Source organism: Rhinopithecus roxellana, chromosome 17 (assembly GCF_007565055.1).
Source record: "Rhinopithecus roxellana isolate Shanxi Qingling chromosome 17, ASM756505v1, whole genome shotgun sequence".
In the NCBI taxonomy this organism is placed as follows: domain Eukaryota; kingdom Metazoa; phylum Chordata; class Mammalia; order Primates; family Cercopithecidae; genus Rhinopithecus; species Rhinopithecus roxellana.
This window is the reverse complement of record NC_044565.1, coordinates 46,888,674-46,915,711: the sequence shown is the minus strand read 5'-3', so window position 1 is coordinate 46,915,711 and position 27,038 is coordinate 46,888,674. Positions and strand designations below refer to the sequence as shown.

Here is a 27,038-nt window from a genome sequence, read left to right as displayed (position 1 = left end):
CATGCACCTACAGGCTTTCGTGCTCACAGGCACGGGTGGCACCCCAACCAAATGGCACAACCCACTTCCCACCATGGGGCAGCAACCCAGCTGAGACACACAACACACAAGCAGACTCCATGGCAAACAGCCCTTTATCAAGAGTTGCAAGATAAAAATAGTCTTTGCAGTCAGATGTCCCTCCAGGCATGTCTTCTGCCCTGAGAGGGGCCAGTGTCCTGCACAGTCACAGCCGGGGCTTCTCGGGGCCAGTGTCCTGCATAAAGCCAGGGTTTCTGTGCTGCCCACCCGCAGCACCAGGGCACGCACCGTGCGGAGGCAGCCTTGGGCTGTGCCCGGGGACAGGAGCCCTGCCCGCCGAGGAACCCCCTCACATGAGCAGGCAGCACGGCCTCCTCTCCACAGGGGCCTCCACCGCTGGGGCTGTGAGCTTGAGCAGGGGTGGGTCCCCGCCTGCCCTGAAGCCACCGTCAGGCTGGGGGGTCTCCGTGTGACCAGGCAGGCCAGGCCCGGCCGTCTCAGGGCTGTGGGGCCCCTCAGGGGGGGGTCGCTGCAGCTTGGCAGCAGCTCGCTGCCGCTTCAGGTCAGCCAGGGTGTGGTGGGCCTTGTCATGGACCAGCGTGTGGGGGGCGGTGCTGTCCAGGGAGCTCAGCTGGTAGGAGACACTCCGGTCCAGTCGCTTGGAGTACAGATGCCGCGCTGGGGAGCCCCCTACTCGGCCATTGTGCGGCCTGACCACTTCGGGGTTGTCCTCCTGCGGGCAGTGAAGGTCCCAGAGGCCATCAGGAGGCTCCTCCCCCCTCCCCAGCCTTGGATTCAGGCTGTATGGTCATGAAGGGACAGACAGGAGAGATGGGGCAGCGGCTGGCCTCTGCAGGGCACCATTGGTAACAGGCAGGAGGGGTCCAAGCGGAGAGAGAACGGGGCAAAGCCAGGCCCACCCCTGCGCTGGGCGGAGCAGGGACGGGACGCTCACCTCCAGGGGCGGTGGCCTGAGCTCTGTGTCTGTCTGGCAGTCATCGTTGTCCTCGGGCGGCTCCGGGCTGGGGGGCGGCGGCTGTTGCCACACGATGGCCTCCTGGGCGTGCTGCTTGCGGTACAGGTCGGTGCGCTGGGTTAGGCTCGCCCGCCTCACCACCTTCCTGGGGAGGAGAGAGGAGAGGAAGAGTGAGGGGAAGGGGAGTGCCGGGAGGACCCCGTCCGCCCCCTCGTCCTCTGCCCCCAGTTCGGCTGGCACTCCGCCAGGGCTGACATCCGTGGGGCCAAGCCGGGGGCGGAGCCTGTGGGGCGGCGCTCACCCGCGGCTGCCGGCGCTGGAGGTGCGGCGTCGCAGCAGGGAGCGCTGGCGGCCCTGGGCGCGCAGGAGGGCGTCGTGCTTGTGCTTCAGCTCCAGCAGCTTGGCCCGCACCTCCTCGTCCCCGCACACATCTGAGAAGTGGGTGCAGGCGTCAGGGGCGCCCTCCTCGCCTGTCCTCTCCCCCAGGTGGAGGTGGGCCCCGCAAGCTCACCAAGGGGCGTCTCGTCCATCAGGGACTTTGCGTTCAGATCGGCCCCGTGCGCCACGAGCAGCTCCACCAGGGGCACCTGTGGGCGGCAGGCAGGCGCTGCAGACGGCTGCGCTGGAAGCCCCCTCCCACCTGCTCCTGCCCGCACTCACCTGGCCCCAGTAGGCTGCGGCGTGTAGCGGCTCCCAGCCGTCTCGGTCCTTAGCGCTCAGGCTGGCTCGGTGTTCCAGCAGCAGGGCAGCCGCCTCGCTGAACCCGTTGGCTGCTGCGATGTGCAGCTGCAGGCAAGCGCCCGGCCTGAATTCGGCCCCATCCCCCACCTCCAAGTAGCAAGGCCCCCAGCCCCGCATGCCACTCACCCCCAGCCCTCACCAGCGTGGCCCCGTGGTCCAGCGGGGCATGGAGGTCTGCCCCGGCCTGCAGCCGGCTCCGGATGTCGTCCAGCATGCGCAGTTCTGGCACGGCCCGGGCGGCCTCGATGCTGTCCTGGGTGATGCCTGCGAGGCGGCAGGCTCAGAGGGAGCGTCACCGGCAGCCCTCCCACAGCCGCACCACCGCACCTACCACGGTCGGCCATGGCAGTCTCCAGGCAGTCCAACGTCTGCTCATCGTCACACAAGTCATAGGGCATGTTCCCGTCGGTGTTGACCGCCAGGAGATCGGCGCCACTGCAGGGAAGACGGACGCGGTGCTGGACACAGGACCCTTCCCCACTTGCCAAGCTTCTCACCTGGAGAGGTCCCCCTAGGGCCCCTCAGCCCAGGGCTGCCCCTCAGGAGGCACCCTGTCCACCTGCTGCTGGGAGAGGCGGCCCTGGGGCCCATCGGCTGCCCCTCAGTCCTAGATCCTGTCGTTCAGCCAGACAGGCCTCCTGCAGTCTCTACCCATCCGAGCTCCAGGTTCCTGGCACCTCCAGGGGCAGCGGTGCCCCCATAAACGTGCACTAGATGGGTCTGCCTGCTGGCGGAGCAGGGACACTGGGGACCCCAGGGAGCACAGGGCGGTGGGGGCACAGGACCAGGCAGCCATGCTGAGGGGCCTCAGAGCTGTGGGGAGCATGGCCCCCGGGAAGGTCAGCAAAGGGGAGCCCAGGACACAGAGGGGGGTGTGCCTGTGTGCAGTGGAGGAACAGGCCTACCTGTGGGCACCCCACATCCCCGCCCACCCTGCAGCGCCTGAGTGTGATGGGACCGCCATCCACACCCCATCCGGCCTCGCGGGGGCACTCGAGAAGGACCGCAGCCCAGACCTCTCTGCCACTACAGATGCCTGGAGCGAAGGGGAAGGAAGGGAGGCGGCTTGTGGACCCTGGTGAGGCCACCACCCTCCCTGCTCAGAGCTCCTCCTGCTCTACGTCCCTCTATGTTAAAGGTAAAAGCCCTACCTGTGCTCAGGTACCCTCTCCTCCCAAGCCACCTGGCCTCCTCACTCCCCTTCTCTCCTTACCAGTTCTGTGCTCACTGACCAAGACATTTCTCTGTGCACACCCTGGGGGAGCCCGAGGCCTGCCCTCTCGGCAGGAGGATGCATGCTGGGGAGGCAGAGACCAAGCTGTCCTGGGCACATGCCCATCCCCCTGGGGCCCCAGGCTCTGCTCTCCATGCCAGGACACAGGCAGGGTCAGCAAAGGTGAAGGTGGGAACACAAGAGGCCGAGAGCCGGGCCTACTGCCCAAGAGGGGCCTCCTGAGCGGCCATCTGAGAGGAAGCCCCTCCCTGCCACAGACGCCCAGCAGGCCCTACCTGGCGATGAGCAGCTCCACCAGGTGCAGGTGGCCACAGGTGGCCGCAGCATGCAGAGGTGTCCAGCACTCACTGTCGCAGGCATTGATGTTGGCCCCAGCCTCCAGGAGTTGCTGCACCATCTCTCGGAAATCATCAATACAGCACTGCAAACCGTGCCACGTGAGCGGCCAGAGCATGGGGGCCAGCCCCCACCCCACCCACACCCAGTGCACGCTGACCTGGTGCAGGGCTGTCAGGCCGTCCTCGTTGGCCAAGTCAGGGCTGACCCCACTCCCAAGGAACTGGCGGACTGAAAAAAGGTGGCAAGGTGAGGACAGGGTCCTGTCCCTGGTCAAGTCCTGTCAACTGTGCTTTGGCTCAGGACTCGGGGAAGGACAAGGAAGACAGTGGTGCCAATGGCAGAAGGCACACCAGAGCGGGGGTGTGGGGGCAGGAGCACCAGGCATCTGTCTGGCCCAGGCCAGTCACACTCCCAGAAGCCCTCTGCCTCCACCCACCTGCAGGCCCTTCATGGTGGTGCTCCAGCCTTCCAACCCCCAGAACAGGCCGTGCTTCTGTGTGAGAGCAGCACTCCAACAATCCCGCACCTCCCTTCAGCCAGGAAGGGCTCCCTGCCCCGAGGCTACCGCAGCTAGGCTATGCCATAACGCTGCAGCTCCTTCGGCTCTCCCCTGACAACTAGGCAGCCCTGTGTTCATGATCTCTCCTGGGTCCTCTGGGACCTGACCTGAGGCTCCCCACCACCAGAGTACATCCCTGCTTTCGCTCCCCTCCCCTTCAAAGATCCCAACTCAGGCCCAGCTCTCGCCCAGGTCACCAGGGTCCTCCCTGATGGCGCCTAGGGTGCAGCAGAAGGGCTCCTGCCTTCCCACAGCTCCCTGTGGACCATGGCACCCTCTGCCTCTTCCCTCTGCCTCCAGGCCTCCTGGGAGGGCTCCTGTCCACATGGGAAGATGCAGGCCAGACACTACCAGCTCCTCCTTACTCTGCCCTGGAGGGAGGCAGGGAGGGGTCAAGGGCCACTACAGTGCCTCTTTTCCCCAGACCCCAGAGCACCACAAGTGGAACCCACACAGCTGGGGCTGCAAGCGTGGGGCACAGGTGAGGAGAACAGAGTCAAAAGCAGAGCCTGGGGCAGGCATCAAGACGGGGGCCACCAGCATGGGCTCTGTGCCTACCCGGGGCCTGGCTCTCTAACCTGCAGAGGTGGGCGGTCCCACCCTACTTTACAGAGGTGGAGACCAGGGCTCTCCTGAGCAGCTTGGAAAGAGGCAGCAGTGACTACCGGCCACCCTACCCCACGGGGCCCGCACTAGGTGTCTGAAGGCTCCTGGGGGTCCACCCCTGGCCTTGCTCACCTCACAGCAGGACCCCTGTGCATGCAGCCCCGCCTGAAGGCAGGCTGTCCCGCACGGGCTCACCTCAGGGCTGCCCACTGCCTGGGGTTTGCCTGATGGGGGAACGCTGGGCCACCCAGCCTGAAGAGACCAAGCAAGATCTGGGGGCTGGAGCCCAGGAGCTGTGGACAGGCCCAGCCGCCAGGCTTGGCATGAGACGGCACCCAGGTGGCAGGGAGTGGGCCGCTTGCTGGGAGCTGCTCTGGGCTCAGCCACACTCACCTTCTTCCAGGTCATTTCGAGCAGCGGCCTCCAGAAGGACAACACTGGGAGGGAAGAGGACCTGCTTCGGGGGCCCTCGGCCAGCTGCCTCCTTCCAGGGACGCTCCCCAGGACCTTTCTTGCCCTGGGCCTCCTTCTCAGCCTGGGCCCACATCTTCACCTGCTGGGCACGCCGCTTCTGGGCATGCTTCAGCCGCTCCTGCGTGCTCATCCTGCCCACCATGGGCATCTCTGCCAGCAGCTCCAGGTGCTCGGCCATGGTGGCGGCTGCTTGCCCACAGGGCTGCTCGGGGCACCAGAGTGGGGAGCTTGGGGGCCAGGCTGGGCCTGAGGGGTGGGGCAGCTGGCTGGACTGGCACCCTCGGGGGCATCCCCTTCCCAAAGCTCTGTGTCCTTGGCTGGGTCAGGAGGCCCCACACGATATCCAGGCCCAGGTAGCCCTGGAGGGCACGGGCCAGGGCAGGGAGGGCAGTGTGGAAGGGCACCCCGAACCTGCTCCCCAGGCCAGCCTCTAGCTGTCGACCAGCAGTGCCTCGCCTCCCTCTCGGGGTCAGGGTGCACAACCTATGAGAGGCAGCCCCGAGACCTGGCCGGCCTCAGTCCAGGGTCTGAAACTAATTACCCAGATAACAAGGTTCCAGCTTCCTGGCACTTGCTGAGGGGGAAGGGAGGGCAGGGCCACTCAGCAGTGAGAGCACCTGTGAGCCCCTGAGAGCCTCTTTTCACTTTCCAGGCTCAGGAGCCTGGGTGGGGCCTGGGAGCAGGCATGGCCTAGCCCCCCAACCCCTCCCAGCTGTGTGCCGAGGTCAGCGCATCAGTACTAATGAGGAGGTGCAGCCACTGAGGCTGGGGCAGGGCAGGTGGTCAGAGTCCTGGAGTCCTGGCCCCAGGGCGCAGGGGTGAGGCTCTCTAGGCAGCCAGGGCACCAAGGGCACAGGCGGGCCAGCCACAGTGTCTTCAGGATCACCTCCCCTTCCGGCAGCTGCTCACACCTGAGAAGTGGGGAACAAGGAAGCACATTGAGGCCGGCTTGAGACAGGGTGGCCCCAGGGAGCCCCTGCCCTGGGTCTTGGGTGAGACCAGGCTTCCAGCCGTCTCGGGTCCTGCCCTGTGTGAGGCCCACCCTCTGGTCCACAGAGAGCACTGCAGAGCAACAATCCTGGGGGTATGGGGAGCTCCTCTGCCCCCATTCTGCCCCAGGTCCAGAGAGGGGCAGGGGAAAGGCATGTCAGGCTCCTCCCACCCACCCTTTCCAGAAACGGCTGCCCACCCCCGCGAGGCATTCCCCGCTAGGCTGCTCCTCCAGGGCCAGGCACTGCCCTCAGGCTGGGTAGGGTGAGGTCTCCTGGAACCGTCATGAGGGCTTTGCAGGCTACTGCCTTCCAAGGGCAGGCCCTGCCTCCTGCGCCTCCACCTGTCCTGACTGACACCCCAGCCTCTCACTGCCCAGTCTCTAGACCTCTTCCTTGCTGGGTTCCCACAATGCCTCTGCCATCCTGGGCTGCAATAAAAGCCCCCACCTGGTGCCCAGCTTGAGGCCTATGGGGACAGATAGGCAGGCAGATAGCTTCGGCTGGAGCACGACCCTGGCGATGTACCCGCTATGGCCCTAGTCCTGCCCGACACACCAAGTGTGGTCACTTGGCTGGCCACAGGCCGCACCTCAGAAGGCACTCTGTGCTTGGCTGGGCGCGGTGGCTCACGCCTGTAATCCCAGTACTTTGGGAGGCCGAGGTGGGTGGATCACGAGGTCAGAAGATCGAGACCATCCTGGCTAACACGGTGAAACCCCGTCTCTACTAAAAATACAAAAAATTAGCCGGGCATAGTGGCGGGCACCTGTAGTCCTAGCTACTTGGGAGGCTAAGGCAAGAGAATGGCGTGAACCCGGGAGGTGGAGCTTGCAGTGAGCCAAGATCGCGCCACTGCACTCCAGCCTGGACGACACAGCGAGACTCCATCTCAATAAATACATACATACATACATACATACATACATACATACATACATATATAAGGCACCCCGTGCTCTGCAGAAGATGCCTACCAAGAGTCCCATTCTCCACCCGGCCAGGCCTCATGGCCATCTACACACTGACCCAACTCTTCACTACTGGACTTATACCCAGAATAAGTCATACAATGCCCCCTTCTTTCAGGAAGGGAACTGTCCTGGGCCAGGTCAAATTAAGCCAGTCAGGTCCTTCTTGTTCAGGAGCCTCCAATTTATCTGGGAGCCCACTTTACAGGTTTAGCCTACTCTAGACATAGTTCCCCTCTGCAGGCCTAGCCTCAGAGGCTTCCTGAGGACATGGCCAATAAGGCCAGTAGCCCTGGCCTGGCTTTCTGTCTGCCAGGTGAAGAGCTTTTCCAGGCAGTAGCTCTCCCTCTGAGCAGCCTGCTCCCAAGCCTCGCCAGCTCTGCAGACCGCAGAGGCCAGGGCAAGCACACACTGGCCAGATGCCCCGCCCCGGCTCCCAAGTCCTCCCCTTGCTCTCTAGAGACAGAGCATGGGTACCAGAGAGGCGGGAGAGCCACTCCTGCAGGCATGCTGCCAGCTCCCCATCTGCGAGGACAGAGGAGGCACACCACACCTGGTATGGCAGAGCCCTCCCTCCCTGCCAGCCAGTCACAGCCCACACCCTCTTCCTGACAGGGCTGGCGAGATGAGATCCTCACCTCTCTGTCACTGGCATCTCTGGACCTGCCAGAGAACCCACCTGGGCAGTAGACACTTACTCCCACCCCAACCCAAAGAGATCATAAGCCAAGAGCAAGGGAAGGAGAGCAAGGCAGGCTGCCTCGCCCTGCCCCAGTCTCTCTCCAGCCACGGGAAGGAGAGATTAAGAAGATTTAGCCGTCAGGGAACAGTGGCTCATGCCCACACTTTGGGAGCCAAGGTAGTAAGGTCACTTGAACCCAAGAGTTCAAGGCCAGCTTGGGCAACACAGTAAGACCCCATCTCTACAAAATAATTTTAAAATTAGCTGGTGGCACACGCCTGTGGTCCCAGCTCCTCCGGAGGCTGAGGTGGGAGGATCCCTTGAGCCCGGGAGGTAGAGGCTGCAGTGAGCTGAGATCACACCACTGCACTCCAGCCTGGACTCCAGAGGGAGATCCTGTCTCAAAAAAAAAAAAAAAAAGAAAGAAAGAAAGATTTAACAGACACCACCTACCGTCCCCAGCATTTTATAAAGAAAAGATGGGCGGGGCACGGTGGTGGCTCATACCTGTAATCCCAGCACTTTGGGAGGCTTAAGCAGGCAGGTCTCTTCAGCCCAGGAGTTCGAGATCAGCCTGGGCAACACAGTGAGACCCCGTCTCAATTTACATTACTAAAAAATAATTAATGTAAGAGAAAAAATTAAAACAAATTTTTAAAAAGGAAGAAAAGATGTTCTGTTGCCCGTGTCCTACAGAAGAGAAAGCCTGAGCACAGCAGCCGCACTCCTGACGGAACGCCTGTCTCGTTTCTCATTCCGAGGCTCATCCGTGAAAATTAATCAGAGAACAGCATCTGGACAGTGGAAAGCGCCCCCCCAACACCCCCGGCTGCAGAAGGAGGCCCACGGGTGGGGAGGCTCTACCTCCCCCACCCCACCAAGCACGGCTCACAGGGCACTCGGCCCCCACCCTGGCAGGCCCACCTTCCTAGCTGGAAGCTGCCCGATGTCTCCATGGGACTCTGGGCAGGTTCCTGTCCTGCTCGAGGGCCCAACTGCCTTCTCTAAGAGAAAATGAGGTGCCCAAAGTGAGCCCAGAGCCGTCCAAGAGTGGGTGCCAGGGGGTGTCCCAGTGCCCACTTCCCCCCAGGCTGAGCCCTAAGCGTCCCCCTCTGGCCTCCCTGCCCAGGAACCAGCCTCAGAAGGAAGGGGCTGGCTGAAGGCCCACAGCAGTGGGCTGAGGGCTCCAGGAGGAGAGGCAGCCTCCCACCTACCTGAACCCTGGCTGCCCTAGCTGAACTTCACCAAGCTTTGTCTGCTCCTCCCAGCCACAAGATGGATCAGGAACAGCCCAGCAGAGCCGAGAAGACTTGCCCCTTGGCTGAGCCACGAAGGCCTGGTGGCCGGCTCGAAGTCCTACCAGACGGACACACCCAGGCTGAGGGGCTGGGCAGGCGGCTCCGTCTCCTCCACAACCTTCCCCCAAACCTCCCTGGAATGTCAAACAGATTCCCGGGTCGGTTCATTCCAGTTCTAAACAGATAACCTGGTTGGTTCATTCCAGCTCTCAGTCAAAGCCCAGGCCAGCTGCACTTGAGTGTGGGCCCAGGCGGGAGGAGCCCCGTGGAGGATACGGGGCACTGTTCTGACCCTCACCCACCGCCCCTCAAACAGCCTGCACACCCCGGGCCATGTGGCTTCCGGAAGGGAGGCCCAGCAGAGCACGGAGGCCCAGCCCACGCTCCCAGGAGCCCCAGCGAGGACAGCTCCAGGCCCAAGAGCCTCAGCGCCCTCTCTACTGCCATCACCCCGTCTTCCACATGGGGAGACCAAGGCCACGCCTAAATCCAGAGCTGCCTAGGTCACTACTTCACCACAGTGCCCACCTCCCAGTGTCCGTGGTGCAACAAGAGCCCAGAGCCTGAGGGGCGGTGTCCCTCTATTCACCCAGAGATAGGGACAAGGGATAGATGGTGGCCGCATGCTATTCAGAGAAAGAAAAGAGAGGAAAGGGGTAGGGGAAAGAAGAGTCTCAGAGAAACGCTGAGGAGGGTGCAGAAAGAGGATGGGAACTTGCTTCTACAGGCGGGGCAGAGGGCCGGGGACCTGCTGTAGGCTCCCACGTTCACAGGGATGCATGAACAGTGCACCTCAGTAAGGTGCACCTCCAAACTTAAAATGTGCACCTAGGCACAGTGGCTCACGCCTGTAATCCCAGCACTTTGGGAGGCCGAGGCGGGCGGATCACCAGGTCAGGAGATCAAGACCATCCTGGCTAACACGGTGAAACCCCGTCTCTACTAAAAATACAAAAAATTAGCTGGGTGTGGTGGCAGGCGCCTGTAGTCCCAGCTACTTGGGAGGCTGAGGCAGGAGAATCGCTTGAACCCAGGAGGCGGAGCTTGCAGTAAGCCAGAATTGCATCACTGCACTCCAGCCTGGGTGACAGAGAGAGACTCCGTCTCAAAAATTAAACAAAGTACGCCTTTTGACAGCCTGATTTCTAGGACCCCACCCTACTAAAACCCCAGAGCAGGTCGGCAAGAGGGACTGACGGTGCTGGGGAGCCTGCCTGCCTTCTGGCCGCACTTCACAGGGTGAAAGCCCACGTACCACGGTGCAGTGGGCAGCACCTGGACGGTCCCACAGGAGCCCCACCAGGAACGGGCCGGCCCAGCGCCCCCACACTGCCTGCCCTAGGCTGGTTCTGGGGGCTTTTATAGCCCAGTTATGCTTAGGCTTGGTGGAGTTGGTTCCTGTAACTTATAACTAAAAGACTTGGTTGTTTTGTTGTTGATTTTTTATTATGTTTTTTAAGAGACAGGGTCTCACTCTTGCCCAGGCTGGGGTGCAGTGGTGCAATCACGGCTCACTGCAGCCTCGACCTCCCAAGGTCAAGCAGTCCTCCCACCTTGGCCTCCCAAGTAGCTGGGACCACAGGTGGGATCACCACAACCGGAAAATTTTTTTTCTTTTTTTTTTTTTGAGATGGAGTCTCACTCTTGCCCAGGCTGGAGTGCAGTGGCGTGATCTTGACCGCTGCTCACTGCAAGCTCTGCCTCTGGGTTCACGCCATTCTCCTGCCTCAGCCTCCTGAGTAGCTGGGACTACAGGCTCCCGCCACCTCGCCCGGCTAATTTTTTGTATTTTTAGTAGAGACGGGGTTTCACCGTGTCAGCCAGGATGGTCTCGATCTGACCTGGTTATCCACCCGCCTCGGCCTCCCAAAGTGCTGGGATTACAGGTGTGAGCCACCGCGCCCAGCCTACACTCGGCTAATTTTTAAATTTGTTTTGTAGAGACAGTGTTCTCCTGTGTTGCCCAGGCTGGTGTCTGGACTCCTGGACTTAAGCAATCCTTATGCCTCGGCCTCCCAAAGTGCTGGTATTATAGGTATGAGCCACCACACCCAACCAGATTTGATTTTATTTGTAGCAATATCTACGAGATACAGAGCAAAAAATGGGAAACTACCTAGATGCCCATCATTCGGGGAAAATCACTGTGTAGCTGTTCTGTAGAATAACGTCTCTACATGCACATCGGTTAACAAGATGAGGTGGGTCTCAATGTCCTTGGGAGAATGGCTGTGGTATCTTGCCAGTGGGTGCAGAGGCTGCCAGAGCCTGGCTAAAGGTGTGACACACACACAGACTGGTCTGTTTGGTTCTGTTTTGTTTGTTTCTGAGACAGGGTCTTGCTCTGTCACCCGGGCTGGAGTGCAGTGGTGCGACCTCGGCTCACAGCAGCCTCCGCCTCCCAGGTTCAAGCTATTTTCCTGCCTGAGTCTCCCAATTAGCTGAGATTACAGGCGCCTGCCACCACACGGGCTAATTTTTGTATTTTTAGTAGATACGGCGTTTTGCCGTGTTGGCCAGGCTGGTCTGGAACTCCTGACCTCAGGTGATCTGCCCGCGTTGGCCTCCCAAAGTGCTGGGATTACAGGCGTGAGCCATCGCACCCAGCCCCAGCAGCTCACCTTTGAGGACTCCTGATGGCACCTTCCTGACCCCTGCCACCAACCCACAGCAGCGTCCACACGTGGGTTCTGTGTCCCGGCCAGTCTCTTCCACTAGGCGACAAGCTTGCTGAGAGCACAATCTGCAGGCCCCTCTTCTACGACTCTTCACCCATGTGCCAGCACCTGGAAGAGGGGCCTGCATCAGCCATTGTGAAGGACCGAGGGAGCCAGGCAGAAGCTGGCAAGGCAGGCACAGCTCAGTGCGGCCAAGGAGTGGACAAGCTCAGGCCAAGGCTCCCTATGGGCCGTGGCCCATGGCCCACATGGTCCACGCTGAAAAGAAACCAAATGTCCAGAGACCTCCCAAAATGTGACAAGGACAGCACCAGCCATAAAGCAGGCTGGTGGCTGCTGGAGAGGTTCCATTTGTACTTGTCTGCCTGTGCCCTGGGGAGGGACAGCGGGGGCAGGCCCTGCCTTTAAGCAGCTACATCTGGGGACTGGAGCCGAGCTGCAGGATGCGCACCAGCATGTCACACCACGTCTACTGCGGTCAGCACAGAAAGCATGGGGCGTCCAGGGCAGAAGAAGACGCTCTGGAGGGGCCTCTGCAGCTGCATGAAGCTCTGGGAGGGAGGCCCCAGCAATAAGTTTCCTACACAAAGGGCATGCCCGGGGCCTGCAGACTGCTCCAAGGAAGCAGCAGTTTAGGGGAAGTGGTGGCTAGATGAGTGAGTGGTGATGGGGGCAGGAAGGAGGGTCTGAGTGTCCTCCAGGGCCCAATGTGCAGCTCACCCCCTCCCAGTCCAACCCCCCTCCCAGTCCAACCCTTAGAAGTTCATCCCAAAGCACCTGCATCGGCATGAAATACTGCAACCTCTGGCTCCTGGGTTCAAATGATTCTCCTGCCTCAGCCTCCTGAGTAGCTGCGATTATAGGTGTGTGCCACAACACTCAGCTAATATTTGTATTTTTAGTAGAGGGTTTCTCCATGTTGGCAAGGCTGGTTTTGAACTCCTGACCTCAAGTGATCTGCCTGCCTCGGCCTCCCGAAGTGCTGGGATTACAGGGGTGAGCCGCCGCGCCCGGCCAGGAGGGGGCTTCTGATCCAGGCTTTCTCAAGCCTCCATCCTGAAACCCTGCCCTGGGGCTCTGTCCCCAGTGACACCGTGTCTTCCCTACTGAGGGCCCTCCTTCCCCAACCCCTGTGCTCCTGGCTGCGGCCTGGAGTCCCCTCCCCTCCTCTCCCTGAGCATTTCATGCTCCTGGCTGAGGCCTGGAGTCCCCTGCCCTCCTCTCCCTGAGCATTCCAGCTGGAACACACATCATCAGGCACCAAGCACCCAGCACCAGCCCTCACTGTGGCTTCGCCCCCACCCATCGCTGCCCGAATTCCTGGTGGTCTAATGTTCTCGTGGAGAAACTTCCACAGACTGCCTGTCCCCTCCGAGCCTTGACCTCTTCTCTACACCAGTGTCCTCATCTGACCAACTGTGCTCCATCACCACCAGTAACTGCAGCCCACGTCACCTCCATTCAATACCCCACTCTCTGCCCATCGGCCTCTCTGCCGGCTCACTCCTGCAAGCCCTGACTCCAACACTCCAGTGTCTCCCTCACTGCAATGCCCTCACCTTGCCCCACGCCTCCTGCTCCCACAGCCCCAGTGACTAAACATAGCAGAGCCACTCCCTCAAGTGCTCTGACGCTTGCAGAAATCTGCTTCCCTTGCCTTTTCTCTTCTGCCCTCCCAGACAAAGCATATTCCCTGGAAAGAGCTTCCCTTGCCTTTTCTCTCCTGCCCTCCCAGACAAAGCATATTTCCTAGAAAGACAGAGGCTGACAGGGGAGGATGTCCACTCCTACTTCCAACTGAACAATAGAATAGCACCCAAAAGCCTCAATGCCTCAGAATAAGCCTAACAAAAGATGTACACAGAAAACCACAACCATATCTTTATAGGAAGATACGGGAGGAGACATCACGTTATATGTCACACGACCCAGAACCGAAAAGATGTCATTTCTTCCCAAATTCATACAAAATTTGACGTAGTCCCAATTAAAACCCCAACAGTGTGAAACTCACGAGCTAATTCTCCACTTATATGGAAACACAAAAGGCCAAGAACAGTAGGGATAAGCCTGAAAGAGAACAAATTTGAAGTACTTACACTATTAGATGTCAAGACTTATTGTATAGTTCGGTAAGTAAGACCTAAGTTATTGGCTTAGGCATAGAGACATAAACCAATGGAATACAGTTGAGTCCAGAAAATTGTCAGATGAGGCAGCTCACACCTGCAGTCCCAGCACTTGGGGAGGCCGTGGCAGAAGGATCACTTGAGCCCAGGGGTTCAAGGCCAGCCTAGGCAAAATAGGGAGACCCCCATCTCTACAAAAAATTAAAAATTAGCCAGGCACGGTGGTGCGCCCCTGCAGTTCCAGCTACTCGGGAGGCTGAGGTGGGACGATTACTTGAGCCTGGGAGGCGGAGGTTGCAATGAGCTGAAATCAACACTGCACTCCAGCCTGGGCGACAGAGCAAGACTCTGTCTCAAAAAAAAGACCAAAAACAAAACAGAAATAACCCTACACATGTGTAGACATGCAATTTATGACACTGCTGAGAGTGAAAAAATCTTCAGTAAATGGTGCTGGGGCCAGGCACAGTGACTCATGCCTGTAATCCCAGCACTTTGGGAGGCTGAGGGGCAAGGATTGCTTAAGATCAGGAATTCGAGACCATCATGCTGAAACTCCGTCTCTACTAGAAATACAAAAAATTAGCCAGTTGTGGTGCCACACACCTGTAGCCCCAGCTACTCTGAAGGCTGAGGTGGGAGAATCGCTTGAACCTGGGAGGCGGCGGTTGCAGTGAGCCGAAATCGTGCCACTGCACTCCGGACTGGGTAACAGAAAATAATCCAAAAAAAAAAAGAATCTTGACCCCCCACCCTGGGTGAAATGCAAACCAAATGTAAAGGTGAAATAACAGCAATTCTACAGAGTGGTGACACCAAAAGCAAAAGCACAGTCTATAAAATGAAAAACTGAAAAACTGGACCTTGACAAGATTAAAAACTTTTGCCTTGTTATAAAAATCCTGCGAAGAGGGTGAAAAGACAGCTACTGAGTGAGTAAATATCCACAGACCACACACAGAACGAAGGACTTCTGTCACGAACACACGAGTCTCAAAAAATCAGCAGTCAAAATGAAACCATCCAATTAGAAAAGGGGCAGAGGACGTGAAGACACACTTCACTGAAGAGGATCCACAGACGGCAAATGCGTCCATGACAAGATGCTCAAATCAACATCGCCGCCATTCAGAAAATGCAAATTAGAGCCACAGCGAGATACCACTGCCCACAAATCCAAATGGCAAGGATGTGAGGAAAAAGGAGTCTCACAAGGCGCTGATGAAAACCTGTGACATAAAACAGCCACCACTCTGGAAAGCAGTGTGCAAGTTTCTTAAACCAAAACAGCTCAACATGCAACTCCCATACCAACCAGCAGCTGCGCTCATGGGCCTTTATCCCAGAGAAATGAAAATTTAAGTCAGGCGCGGTGGCCCACGCCTGTAATCCCAGCACTTTCGGAGGCTGGGGCAGGCGGGATCACGCGAGGTCAGGAGTTCAAGACCAGCCTGGCCAACATGCCAAAACCCCATCTGTACTAAAAATACAAAAATTAGCCAGGTGTGGTAGCATGAGATCACACCACTGCACTCCAACCTGGTGACAGAGTGAGGCTCTGTCTCACAAAAAAAAAAAAAAAAAATTAAGTCACTCAAAAAACTACATAAAAGTTCATGGCAACTTTATTCACAATAGCAAAAAACTGGAGGAAAAAACCAAATGTCTTGTAACAGGTGAATGGTTACAAGAATTTAACCCACATGGTTAAAAACATGGTGGTCCCTCCATACCATGGAAGGTTCCTCCAGTCAAAGAAACACACTCACAGTGCACACAACTGCTTGGACCTCAGGACATCATGCCGACCTCCACGCCCACACCCTATAGCACTCCACTGATGCAACATTCTTGTAATGGCAAAACCGTACAGATGGAGAACATACCAGTGGCTCCCAGGGGTTAAGGCTGGGAAAAGAAGGTGGCTGTGGCTGTGGCTGTAAGAGGGCAGCTCAAGAGGTCCCTATGGTGGCTGTGCTGCGTCTTGACCATGGCTCACACAAACCCTACAGTGACAGAGGCGCAGAACTAAACCACACACACACAGGTGGACACATGGAAAGCTGTGAAATCTGAATAAGGTCAATGCAGCACAATGATTCAACATCCCCTTGAGCTAATGTACTCCACTGACAGGTGCACTCTTACCACGGGGGTATTTGCCAAGTCTACAAAGGATCTCTGAGCCATTTATTTTATTTTTTATGTATTTTTCTTTATTTATTGTTTTTTTCTCCGAGAAGGAATCTCACTCTGTCTCCCGGGATGGAGTGCAGTGGCATGATCTCGGCTCACTGCAAGCTCCGCCTCCCAGGTTCACGCCATTCTCCTGCCTCAGCCTCCCAAGTAGCTGGGACTACAGGCGCCCACCACCTCGCCCGGCTAATTTTGTATTTTTCGTAGAGACGGGGTTTCACCACATTGGCCAGGCTGGTCTCAAACTCCTGACCTCAGGTGATCCACCCGCCTCAGCCTCCCAAAGTGCTGGGATTACAGGTGTGAGCCAGTGTGCCTGGCCTTTTATTTTTTGTAGACAAGGTCTTGCTCTGTTGCCCAGGCTGGAGTGCAATGGTGCAATCACGGCTCACTGCAGCCTCAAACTCCTGGACTCAAGTGATCCTCCCACCTCAGCCTCCCAAGCAGCTGGGACTATAGGCACACGCCGCCATGCCCGGCTAATTTTTTAGTTTTTTTTAGAGACGGGGTTTCACCATGTTGCCCAGGCTGGTCTCGAACTCCTGGGCTTAGGCGATCCTCCTGTCTGGGTCTCCCAAAGTGCTGGGATTACAGGCATGAGCCACCGTGCTGGCCTGAATCATTTCCTATGGCTGTATGTGAATCTTCAATTATCTCAACATACAAAAATTAAAAATAAAAATAATGAACAAGCAAGCCATAGAATGGGGAATAATATGTGCAACACACAACCAACAATGGATACAAAAAGGGCCACCAGGCCGGGCGCGGCGGCTCACGCTTGTCATCCCAGCACTTTGGGAGGCCGAGGTGGGTGGATCACAAGGTCAAGAGATCGACACCATCCTGGCCAACATGGTGAAATCCTGTCCCTACTAAAAACACAAAAATTAGCTGGGTGTGGTGGTGCATGCCTGTAATCCCAGCTACTCAGGAGGCTGAGGCAGAAGAATCGCTTGAACCAGGGAGTCGGAGGTTGCAGTGATCGGAGATCGTGCCACTGCACTCCAGCCCGGGCAACAGTGCGAGACAGCAAGACTCCATCTCAAAAAAAAAAAACAGCCACCAAAAAGCAAAAAGAAAATCATAATTAACAGGAAAATGGGCCAAAGACTTGAACACCCACCCAATAAGATGACAATCAATGCACACAAGAAGGTGCACAAGGCCGGGCACGGTGGCTCAAGTCTGTAATCCCAGCACTTTGGGAGGCCGAGACGGGTGGATCACGAGGTCAGGAGATCGAGACCATCCTGGCGAACACGGTGTAAACCCCGTCTCTACTAAAAAAAATACAAAAAACTAGCCGGGCGAGGTGGCGGGCGCCTGTAGTCCCAGCTACTCGGGAGGCTGAGGCAGGAGAATGGCGTGAACCCGGGAGGCGGAGCTTGCAGTGAACTGAGATCCAGCCACTGCACTCCAGCCTGAGCCACAGAGCCAGACTACGTCTCAAAAAAAAAAAAAAAAAAAAAAAAAAAAAGGTGCATGAGCCATCAGAGTGCACGCCAGGGCCCCAGCACACAGCCCAGCACACAGCCCAGCTCACACCCACCAGAGCAGACAGAAGGAAAAAGACCCAGGGTGGAGTCAGTGGCACGAGGATGGCTCACTGCAGCCTTGAACTCTTGAGCTCAAGCAATTCTCCAGCCTCATCCTCCTGAGTGGTTGGACTAAAGGTGCACACCACCATGCCCAGCTCTTACACTCATATACACAACCCTCTCTATGTGTACGTGTGCATAGAGGGTGGGGCAGGAGGCAAGAACGTGTTCCTCTGCTAACCTGAAACACGGGTAGTGGTGTCTCCCTACAGTTTCGATTTGCATTTCTCTGAGCATTAATGAGGTGAGGCATCTTTCCAAAGATAATTTATATTATCTTCTAAAAGCATGATAGTTTGTGTCATATTTAAGTCTGTAAGCCACCTGGAGCTGATGTTTGTGTATGGTGTGAGGTAGAGGTCTGTGGTAGTTTAAAAACATACCCACAAACTCTTTGATACACCTACCTTCAGAAGGTGGAGCTTAATTCCCCTTCCCTTCAAGGTGTGGGCTACACTTAGTAATTCACTCATAACGAATCAAGTGTGGCAGAAGTGAAGACGTGGGATGCCCAAGATTAGGATATGAAGGCACTGCAGATTCCTTCCCACTATCTCTTATCACTCACCCTGCAGGAAGCCAGCTGCCGTGTTGTGAGGACACTCAAGCAGCCCTATGGGGAGATCCATGTGGTGAGGAACAGCCAGCAGCCATGTGAGTGAACAGACTTGAAAGTAGATCCTCCAGCCCTAGTCAAGCCTTCAGATGGCACAGCCCAGGCCAACAGCATGAACGGCTACAACCTAACGAGCCAGAGTCACCCTCTGAGCTGCTCTCACTTTCCTGACCTATCATGACTGTGAGATAACAGATGTTGTTGATGATGGACGACGATGACGATGATGACTAGAGAGAGAGACGGAGGATCTCACCCTGTCACCCAGGCTGGAGTATAGTGGCGCATTCACTGCTCACTGCAGCCTCAACCTCCCAAGCTCCAGCGATTCTCCTGCCTCAGCCTCCCGAGTGGCTGGACTACAAGCATGAACCACCACGCCCAGCTAATTATTATCTTTTTTCAGAAATGGGGTCTCCCTATGTTGCCCAGGCTGGTCTCAAAGTCCTGGGCTCAAATGATCCTCCTGCCTCAGCCTCCCAAAGTGTTGGGATTACAGGCGTGAGTGTTTTGAATCACTACATTTGGGAATAATGTGTTACACATCAATGCTTAACTAATATAGGCTCTGATTTCATATTTTTTCCAAATTGATATCCAATTGTCTCAGTACCTTTTTTTTTTTTTTTTTCCTGAGACAGAATCCTGCTTTGTCACCCAAGCTGAAGTGCAGGGGCACGATCTCAGCTCACTGGAACCTCCACCTCCCAGGGTCACGCAATTTTCATGCCTCAGCCTCCTGAGTAGCTGGGACTCCAGGCATGAGCCCCTGTACCTGGCCTTCAGTGACACTCATTTCAAAGCTGCTTCTCTCCAGAGTGTTTGCAGGACCACCTTGGTAATGAATTAGGTTCCCATACATACGTGGGCCTGTTTGAGACTCTACTGTTTTTGTCCTTTTTGTTTGACATGGAGTCTTTCTCTGTCACCAGGCTGGGGTGCAGTGGCACGATCTCAGCTCACTGCAACCTCCACCTCCCAGGTTCCTGTGATTCTCCTGCCTCAGCCTCCCGAGTAGCTGAGATTACAGGTGCGCACCACCACATCTGGCTAATTTTTTGTATTTTTAGTAGAGACACAGTTTCACTATGTTGGCCAGGCTGTTCTTGACCTCCTGACCTCAAGTGATCCACCTGCCTTGGCCTCCCAAAGTGCTAGAATTACAGGCATGAACCACTGTGCCTTGCCTTTTTTTTTTTTTTTTTGATTCTATTATTTTTTACTGGTTCCTTTGTCAATCCTTGAGCCTGTCCCACATGTCCTCCTCACTATGGCTTCCTAAGGAGCCTCCTCTCTGGTCCCACCTCTCAGGGGGCTGACTCCTACTCACACTCTGGTCTCAGCCTCCTTTCTGGCCCCGGGCATGAGGTTCTTCGTTCCGCCTCGGCCTCCCAAAGTGCTGGGATTACAGGCATGAGCCACCGCACCTGTCTTCTTTCTCAGTGATCTCAGTGCTCCTCAGACTCCCCCTGCATAACACTTAGCAGCAGAACCATATGAACTTGAAACCATTCCATTATTTTTGATCTACAAACACAAAACATTATTTACCTCAGTAACAGCTGCCTGGCTAAAGCTGTGAGGGTGGGAGGACCCCATGATCTGGACGTTTGCACACATCATGCTTCCAGCCCGGGACTGAAGATACGTGTGGACCACGCCAGGCACCGGCCTGCTAACGATGAGCTCTCACGCAACGTCTGTCAGGGGCTGGAGAATCGGGGAGGCCTCCCCCCAGAAATCAGGGGAAGCTATGTCTCCCTCTTCAATTTCCTTTCCCCTTGCCACCTGGCTCCAAAATAAATCTAATAAACTAACTCACAGCAAGGTGTCAAAGCCCCAGATGCCTAAATGAAAGAAGCTGGCAGTCTGAGGCATCTGCATTTGAAAAGAGACTCAATGAGAACTGAAGATAAAAGCCAGCCCTAGACCAAAAGAAAGGGAAGAGAGGGCAGGGAGGGCTTCCAGCAGCCCCTGCAAATCACACCTTTCTAGAAGCCAGGACCACAAGCACCCTTCCCTCTGAACTGCCTCATTTAGCTTCATAGCTCTAATGGGCCATAATCCCACGGAGTAGATGTGGCAACTAAGGCCTGTCAAGTACAACAGTGAAGAAATGAAAATAACAAAAGTGAGCTTTGGAGGGTCAGCGCTGCAACGCAGAATTTGCTCTGACTCGGCATTCACTCCCTCACAGAGACACAGACCTTCGTTCCAGGTGGGGCTGCGGGAAGGGGACCTGCAGACAGGTGTGCCAGTGGCACAGGGCCTGGGAGTGTGGAAGGAGGCAGCACTGGCACCGCGAGGGCCCCCAGCCTTAGGACAAGAGAGGTGTGGGGTCTAGACAACCAACCTAGGGCGCAGGTGCCACAGTGAGCCACTGAGATACCTCAAAACTTGGGACAGGAGCTAGGAGGGTATTCCCAAGAAAGAGAGCTCACAGTCAGCCAGCACATTCCTAGGAGGTGGAAGGAAGGATGGTGGGAGCTGTCAGAGCAGACAGATGAGCAGGGAAAGGAGGTCAAGGAAAAAGAAGACAGGGAAGGGCTGGGCATGGTGGCTCACGCCTGTAATCCCAACATTTGGGAGGCCAAAGCAGGAGGATTGCTTGAACCCAGGAGTTTGAGGCTGCAGTGAGCTCTGATCGCACCACTGCTCTCCAGCCTACGCAATAGAGCAAGACTCTGTCTCTAAAAAAAAAAAAAAAAAAAAAAAAAAGGAGGATGGGCACAGTGGCTCAGCACTTTGGGAGGCCAAGGCGGGCGGATCACAAGGTCAGGAGATCCAGACCATCCTGGCTAACACGGTGAAACCCCGTCTCTACTAAAAATACAAAACATTAGCTGGGCGTAGTGGTGGACGCCTGTAGTCCCAGCTACTTGGGAGGCTGAGGCAGGAGAATGGCGTAAACCTGGGAGGCGGAGCTTGCAGTGAGCTGAGATCCGGCCACTGCACTCCAGCCTGGGCGACAGAGCGAGACTCCGTCTCAAAAAAAAAAAAAAAAAAAAGAGTTCGAGACCAGCCTGACCAATAGGGTAAAACCCCGTTTCTACTAAAAATATAAAAGTTAGCCGGTCATGGCGGCGTGCACTTGTAATCTCAGCTACTCAGGAAGCTGAGGCACAAGAATCACTTGAATCCAGGAGGCAGAGGGTGCAGTGAGCCAAGATGCTGCCACTGCACTCCAGCCTGGGCGACAGCAAGACTTTGTTCCAAAAATAAATGAAAAAATTAAAAAAAATAAAGAAAACAGAAGGACACAACACATAGGATGACAAAGTTCAAAAAATTCGTGTGATAAAGGAGACTGATGATTCATGAAACAGGAGGAAAGCCTTTGAACTTGAAGCTAGTCAAGAGTATCATTTGTAGGGGACAGGAATTGGTACACTGGACCTACAGATGAGGAAACCTAATTTACACACACTGCCTGGCTCTGTAGATAGAAATACTGACATGTGAACTATGGTTACAGAACAGAACGTAATTCCGTCAGCCACACAATGTAAAAATGAAGGCATATCCTACTTCTGGGTACATACGCAAAAGAAACGAAAACTGAGCCGGGCGCAGTGGCTCACACCTGTAATCCCAGCACTTTGGGAGTTGAGGAGGGCGGATCACCTGAGGTCTGGAGTTCAAGACCAGCCTGGCCAAAATGGCAAAACCTTGCCTCTACTAAAAATACAAAAAAATAGGCCGGGCGCGGTGGCTCACACCTGTAATCCCAGCACTTTGTGGGGGCCGAGGCAGGCGGATCACGAGGTCAGGAGCTCAAGACCATCCTGGCCAGCATGGTGAAACCCGTCTCTACTAAAATTACAAAAATTAGCGAGGCGTGGTGGCAGGCGCCTGTAGTCCCAGCTACTCGGGAGGCTGAGGCAGGAGAATCACTTGAACCCAGGAAGCGGAGGTTGCAGTGAGCCGAGATCACTGCACTCCAGCCTGGTGATAGAGTGAGACTCTGTCTCAAAAACAAACCAACAAACAAAAAATACAAAAAATTAGCCGGGTGTGCTGGCATGTGCCTGTAGTCCCAGTTACCCGGGAGGCTGAGGCAGGGAGAACTGCTTGAACCCAGGAAGTGGAGCTTGCAGTGAGCCAAGCTTGTGCCACTGCACTCCAGCCGGGGTGACAGAGCAAGACTCCGTCTCAAAAATAAATAAATAAAAATAAAATAAAAAATAAGAAAACTATAAACTGGCCAGGAGCGGTGGCTCATGCCTATAATCCCAGCACTTTGGGAGGCCGAGGCAGGCAGATAACTTCAGGTCAGGAGTTTGAGACCAGCCTGGCCAACATGGCGAAACCCTGTCTCTACTAAAAATACAAAAAGTGATGGGTGTGGTGCACGCCTATAGTCCCAGCTACTTGGTAGGCTGAGGCAGGAGAATCTCTTGAACCCTGGAGGTCGAGGCTGCAATGAGCTGAGATGCAGTCACTGTACTTGGTGAGACTCCATCTCAAAAAAAAAAAAAAGAAGAAGAAGAAGAAAAGGCCGGGCCACAGTGGCTCACACCGCTAATCCCAGCACTTTGGGAGGCCAAGGCGGACGGATCATGAGGTCAGGAGTTTGAGACCAGCCTGGCCAGCATGGTGAAACCCTGTCTCTACTAAAAATAAAAAAAATTAGCAGGGCATGGTGCTGGGCGCCTGTAGTCCCAGCTACTCAGAAGGCTGAAGCAGGAGAATTGCTTGAACCCAGCAGGCGGAGGTTACAGTGAGCCGAGATCACACCACTGCACTCTAGCCTGGGCGACAGAGCAAGACTCTGTCTCAAAGAAACAAAAAAAAAAGAAAGAAAAAGGGAATCTACTGCGGATACACATAACCACTTGAATCTCCAAAACACTGTCGTCTGGCAAAATTAATTAGACACAAAAGTATTCATTCCATGTGATTCCACTGATGTGAAATTATTATTATTATTTTTTGAGACGGAGTCTCGCTCTGTCGCCCAGGCTGGAGTGCAGTGGCCGGATCTCGGCTCACTACAAGCTCCGCCTCCCAGGTTTACGCCATTCTCCTGCCTCAGCCTCCTGAGTAGCTGGGACTACGGGCGCCCGCCACCACGCCCAGCTAGTTTTTTGTATTTTTTTAGTAGAGACGGGGTTTCACTGTGTTAGCCAGGATGGTCTCGATCTCCTGACCTCATGATCCGCCCGTCTCGGCCTCCCAAAGTGCTGGGTTTACTGGCTTGAGCCACCGCGCCCGGCCTGAAATTATTTTATTTTTTGAGATGGAGTTTCGCTCTTTTTGCCCAGGCTGGAGTGCAATGGTGCGATCTCGGCTCACCACAACCTCTGCCTCCTACGTTCAAGGGATTCTCCCACCTCAGCCTCCGGAGTAGCTGGAATTACAGGCATACGCCACCACGCCTAGTTAATTTTTTGTATTTTTAGTAGAGACGGGGTTTCTCCATGGTGGTCAGGCTGGTCTCCAACTCCCAACCTCTGGTGATCAGCCCGCCTCAGCCTCCCAAAGTGCTGGGATTATAGGCGTGAGCCCCCACGCTGGGCCAATGTGAAATTCTTAAAAAGGGACACCAAACCTACAGAAATCGAAAGCAAATCACTATTGCCTGGGCTGGGTGTGAGGAAGGGCCCATCACAGAGGAGCACGAGAACTTTTAGGGGCAATGGAAATGTTTTATATTTGGATTATGACGGTGTTTACAAAACCCATCAAACAGGCCGGGCGCAGTGGCTCACACCTGTAATCCCACCACTTTGCGAGGCCAAGGCAGGAGGATAATGAGGTCAGGAGTTCAAGACCATTCTGGCCAACATGGTGAAACCCCATCTCTACTAAAAGTACAAAAATTAGCCGGGCGCAGTGGCTCAAGCCTGTAATCCCAGCACTTTGGGAGGCCGAGACGGGCGGATCACGAGGTCAGGAGATCGAGACCATCCTGGCTAACACGGTGAAACCCCGTCTCTACTAAAAATACAAAAAAACTAGCCAGGCGAAGTGGCGGGCGCCTGTAGTCCCAGCTACTCGGGAGGCTGAGGCAGGAGAATGGCATAAACCCGGGAGGCGGAGCTTGCAGTGAGCTGAGATCCGGCCACTGCACTCCAGCCCCGGCCACAGAGTGAGACTCTGGCTCAAAAAAAAAAAAAAAAAAAAAAAAAAAGTACAAAAATTAGCTGGCCGTGGTAGCATGCACCTGAGGTCCCAGCTACTTGGGAGACTGACTGAGGCAGGAGAATCGCATGAATCCGGGAGACGGAGGTTGCGGTGAGCTGAGATCACACCACTGCACTGCAGCTTGGCGACAGAGCAAGACTGTCTCAAAAAAAAAAAAAGATACAAAAATTAGCTGGCATGGTGGCATGTGCCTGCAATCCCAGCTACTGGAGAGGCTGAGGCAGGAGAATCATTTGAACCCGGGAGGCAGAGGTTGCAGTGAGCGGAGATCATGCCACTGTACTCCAGTCTGGACGACAGAGTAAGACTCCATCTCAAACAAACAAAAAACCAGAAAGCCACATGGTCAGCAAAGCCTAAAATGTTTACTGCCTAGCCCTTCACAGTAAAAGCTGGCCAACTCCTGGTCTAGCACATTTATTTGGTGTTACCAGCTTCATCATCACCCCTACCTTCATCAGCTGCTCCTTCTGTCTGGAAAGTTCTTCCACCAGATCTTAGGACAGCATGCTCCTTCTTGGGACTCGGATCACATCTTAAGTGCGACCTCCTCAGAGATCTTCTGTGGTTACCTTGTCATTCTCTTATCTCATCACCCTGTTTTAATTCTTGACATGCCACTTACTGTTTGTTTCCTTGCTGCATCCTCAGGACTTGGCGGGTTCCTGACTCATAGGACGCACTCAGTAAGTGCGGTGCGCTGAGCAGGTGAACAGCTACTGAGCCTGCGGCACAGGGCTCCCAGCAAAGGATGTGACATGGGAGGCTCCGAGCTCCTGGCTGAGCAAGTTTGATGAAAAGGCCTCACTTAGGTGTGCGTGCAACAGTGCTGGGAGAGCCTCGGCATGAAAGAAGGGCCTGGAACTGCCACCTAGTTTTCATTTGGCCAATGGGTAGATGTGGCACAAGTGCTAGGGTAGGACATGCTCGGGGCAGAGCAGGGTGGAGCGGGTGGTGCTCGTACGGTCTGTGGGGTCACCTGAGACTGAGGTTCCTAAGCCACAGGCAGTGGAGAGCTCTATCAGTTGGCTGTTCATTCAGACCAGAGGTTCAAGAATCTCTAGAACACAGACCCCAAAGTGGAGTCATACAGGAGGAGCCCCCTTGCTAGGTGCCAGCCCAGGTAATCCTCGGGGCAAAGCGGAGTCCAGGTGCATCCCAAGCAGGTGAGGGATGAGGCCAGGACAGGCCAATCAAGAGACAGGAGGGATGGCCCCAGCCAACAGGGAGGAAATCCAGCTCGAGCACCAGGAGGGGGAAGGACGCCCTAAAGCCTCCCCCATTCCAACCCGAGCCTGGAGGACTTGGGGCAGGGACAGGCAGCTGGCCCTGCAGAGCTCTGAGCGTCCACCACAGTGACAAGCATGGAGTCAGTATGTGTGTAAGTCCAAGAGGCAGCCCCCAGCCCCTCAGGCAACCCAGCTGCACGCCGCCAGAGCTCCTCTCGGCGAGTCGTGGCTCTGGGTCCCTAAAGCAGGCAGCGCAGCCAGAGGCCTCTTCAGGAGGCCCCGGGTACTGCAGGCGAGACCCTTCTCCCAGAGAAATCCCAACACGTCCAGGAAGCGACAGGGGCGCCAAGACGCGCAGGAGGGCTCACTGCTGTGTTAGACACGCTTTGAAAAGGGCAGCGGTACCCCGGTGGAGGTGGACTCCACCCCAAGGAGGAATCCAGGAAGAAAAGGAAGGCACAGAGGTTTGGGGAGGGCTGACTTTGCTCTGGCTCCCCTAAGCCTAGAATGACTCCGTACACCCCTCCCCTCTCTGCACCCATGGAAATAAATCCCACCGCGCCCGGGGCCTCTGGTCTGGTACAGACAGGGGCCCACACCAGTCCCGGACACTCCCTCCCGGGCGGGGTGCTTGCTTAGTAATTGTTGCCCTGACCCCAATTCCTGAGGGGTGGTCCAGGCGCCCCGCGCTACGAGAGAGGTCATGTGAATCCCTGAAAGTTGAAGGAACTTGCCCCAGAGAGAGACTCCACTTTCTCCTTCAGCCTAGCTCCAAAGCCCACACAAAGCTTGGGTAATTCCCTTCTCTGCGGCCTTGATTTCCTCATCTGAAAATGAGGATAGTTCCGGAGCTGTCTACCTGACCGACGGACTGCGGAGAATCCACACACCTTCGCCTTGGAACAAAATGCGAAGCGCCCACCGGCAGCCTTCGGCTCCCTGCCTTTCCTGACCCTTGGCACCTGCTGCCCTGGGCCTCAGCCAGCAACGCCCAAGGCGGCCCGGCGGGACCTGTGCCCTGGGCGCCCGCGTGCCGGCAGCCGCGTCTCCCGAGGGCCCCTCCCCGGCCTCCTCCCTCGCCAGCCTTCTCCCTCGCCAGCCTCCTCTCCCCCCTCGGTCTCTTCCTCCTCCTGCCCCCCCCCCGGCCTCCTCCCTCCCTCGGGCTCATCTTTCCACGGCCCGGCCTCCTCTCCCGGTGTCGACCCAATGCCCCTCCTTCCCAGGCCCGCCACGGCTGTCCCTGGCCGGGGCCCCTCTCCTTCGCTCTGCTCCTGCTGCAGGACCCGGGAGTCCGCGCCTCACCTCGCGTCCCGCGCCGGCCGCCGCGCAAGTGGGTCCGCTGGCTTCCGCGGGTCAGTGGGCCCCGCGCTCCCAGAGGCGCTGCGGGGGCGGGCCCCGCACCCGGCCCTCGCCATGGCAACGCTACACTTCCGCCCCGCGCTACCCACAGCCGGAAGCCGCGGTGCCCCGTGGGAGCCGGGGGCGGAGCCTGGGGAGGGAGGGTCGGGGCGGGGCCTGGGGGAGGGGCGGGGCCTGGGGGAGGGGAGGGGCC

At 56.4% G+C, this 27,038-nt stretch overlaps 1 protein-coding gene across 6 annotated transcripts; it reads right to left on the bottom strand.

The window, feature by feature from the left end:
* Positions 1 to 118: 118 nt before the first annotated feature.
* PPP1R16A (protein phosphatase 1 regulatory subunit 16A) lies at positions 119 to 26,941 on the bottom strand. Of its 6 annotated transcripts, XM_030920833.1 has the most exons (15): positions 26,789 to 26,941; positions 19,441 to 19,589; positions 11,512 to 11,676; positions 4,870 to 5,861; positions 3,469 to 3,539; positions 3,248 to 3,393; positions 2,952 to 3,036; positions 2,644 to 2,774; positions 2,070 to 2,173; positions 1,878 to 2,002; positions 1,658 to 1,783; positions 1,509 to 1,584; positions 1,299 to 1,428; positions 977 to 1,142; positions 119 to 754 (listed from the first exon to the last, which is right to left on the bottom strand). In XM_030920833.1, the coding sequence occupies exons 4-15, from the start codon at positions 5,126 to 5,128 to the stop codon at positions 371 to 373; spliced, it is 1,803 nt and encodes a 600-aa protein (XP_030776693.1). In that variant the 5' UTR covers positions 5,129 to 5,861; positions 11,512 to 11,676; positions 19,441 to 19,589; positions 26,789 to 26,941; the 3' UTR covers positions 119 to 370. The 6 variants fall into 6 exon arrangements, with proteins under 6 accessions (XP_030776693.1, XP_030776692.1, XP_030776696.1 ...); XM_030920832.1 differs by lacking the exon at positions 19,441 to 19,589; XM_030920836.1 differs by lacking the exon at positions 19,441 to 19,589 and having other exon boundaries at positions 3,248 to 3,369.
* Between the last annotated feature and the right edge of the window lie 97 nt (positions 26,942 to 27,038).

Bases quoted from the DNA above. Each gene is read 5' to 3' on its own strand.
- PPP1R16A (XM_030920833.1), bottom strand. From the start codon at position 5,128: ATGGCCGAGCACCTGGAGCTGCTGGCAGAGATGCCCATGGTGGGCAGG. The intron at 1,143-1,298 runs GTGAGCGCCGCC...TCTCCTCCCCAG, and splicing joins TCCAGCGCCGGCAGCCGCGG to GAAGGTGGTGAGGCGGGCGA. The intron at 755-976 runs GTGAGCGTCCCG...CACTGCCCGCAG, and splicing joins TCAGGCCACCGCCCCTGGAG to GAGGACAACCCCGAAGTGGT.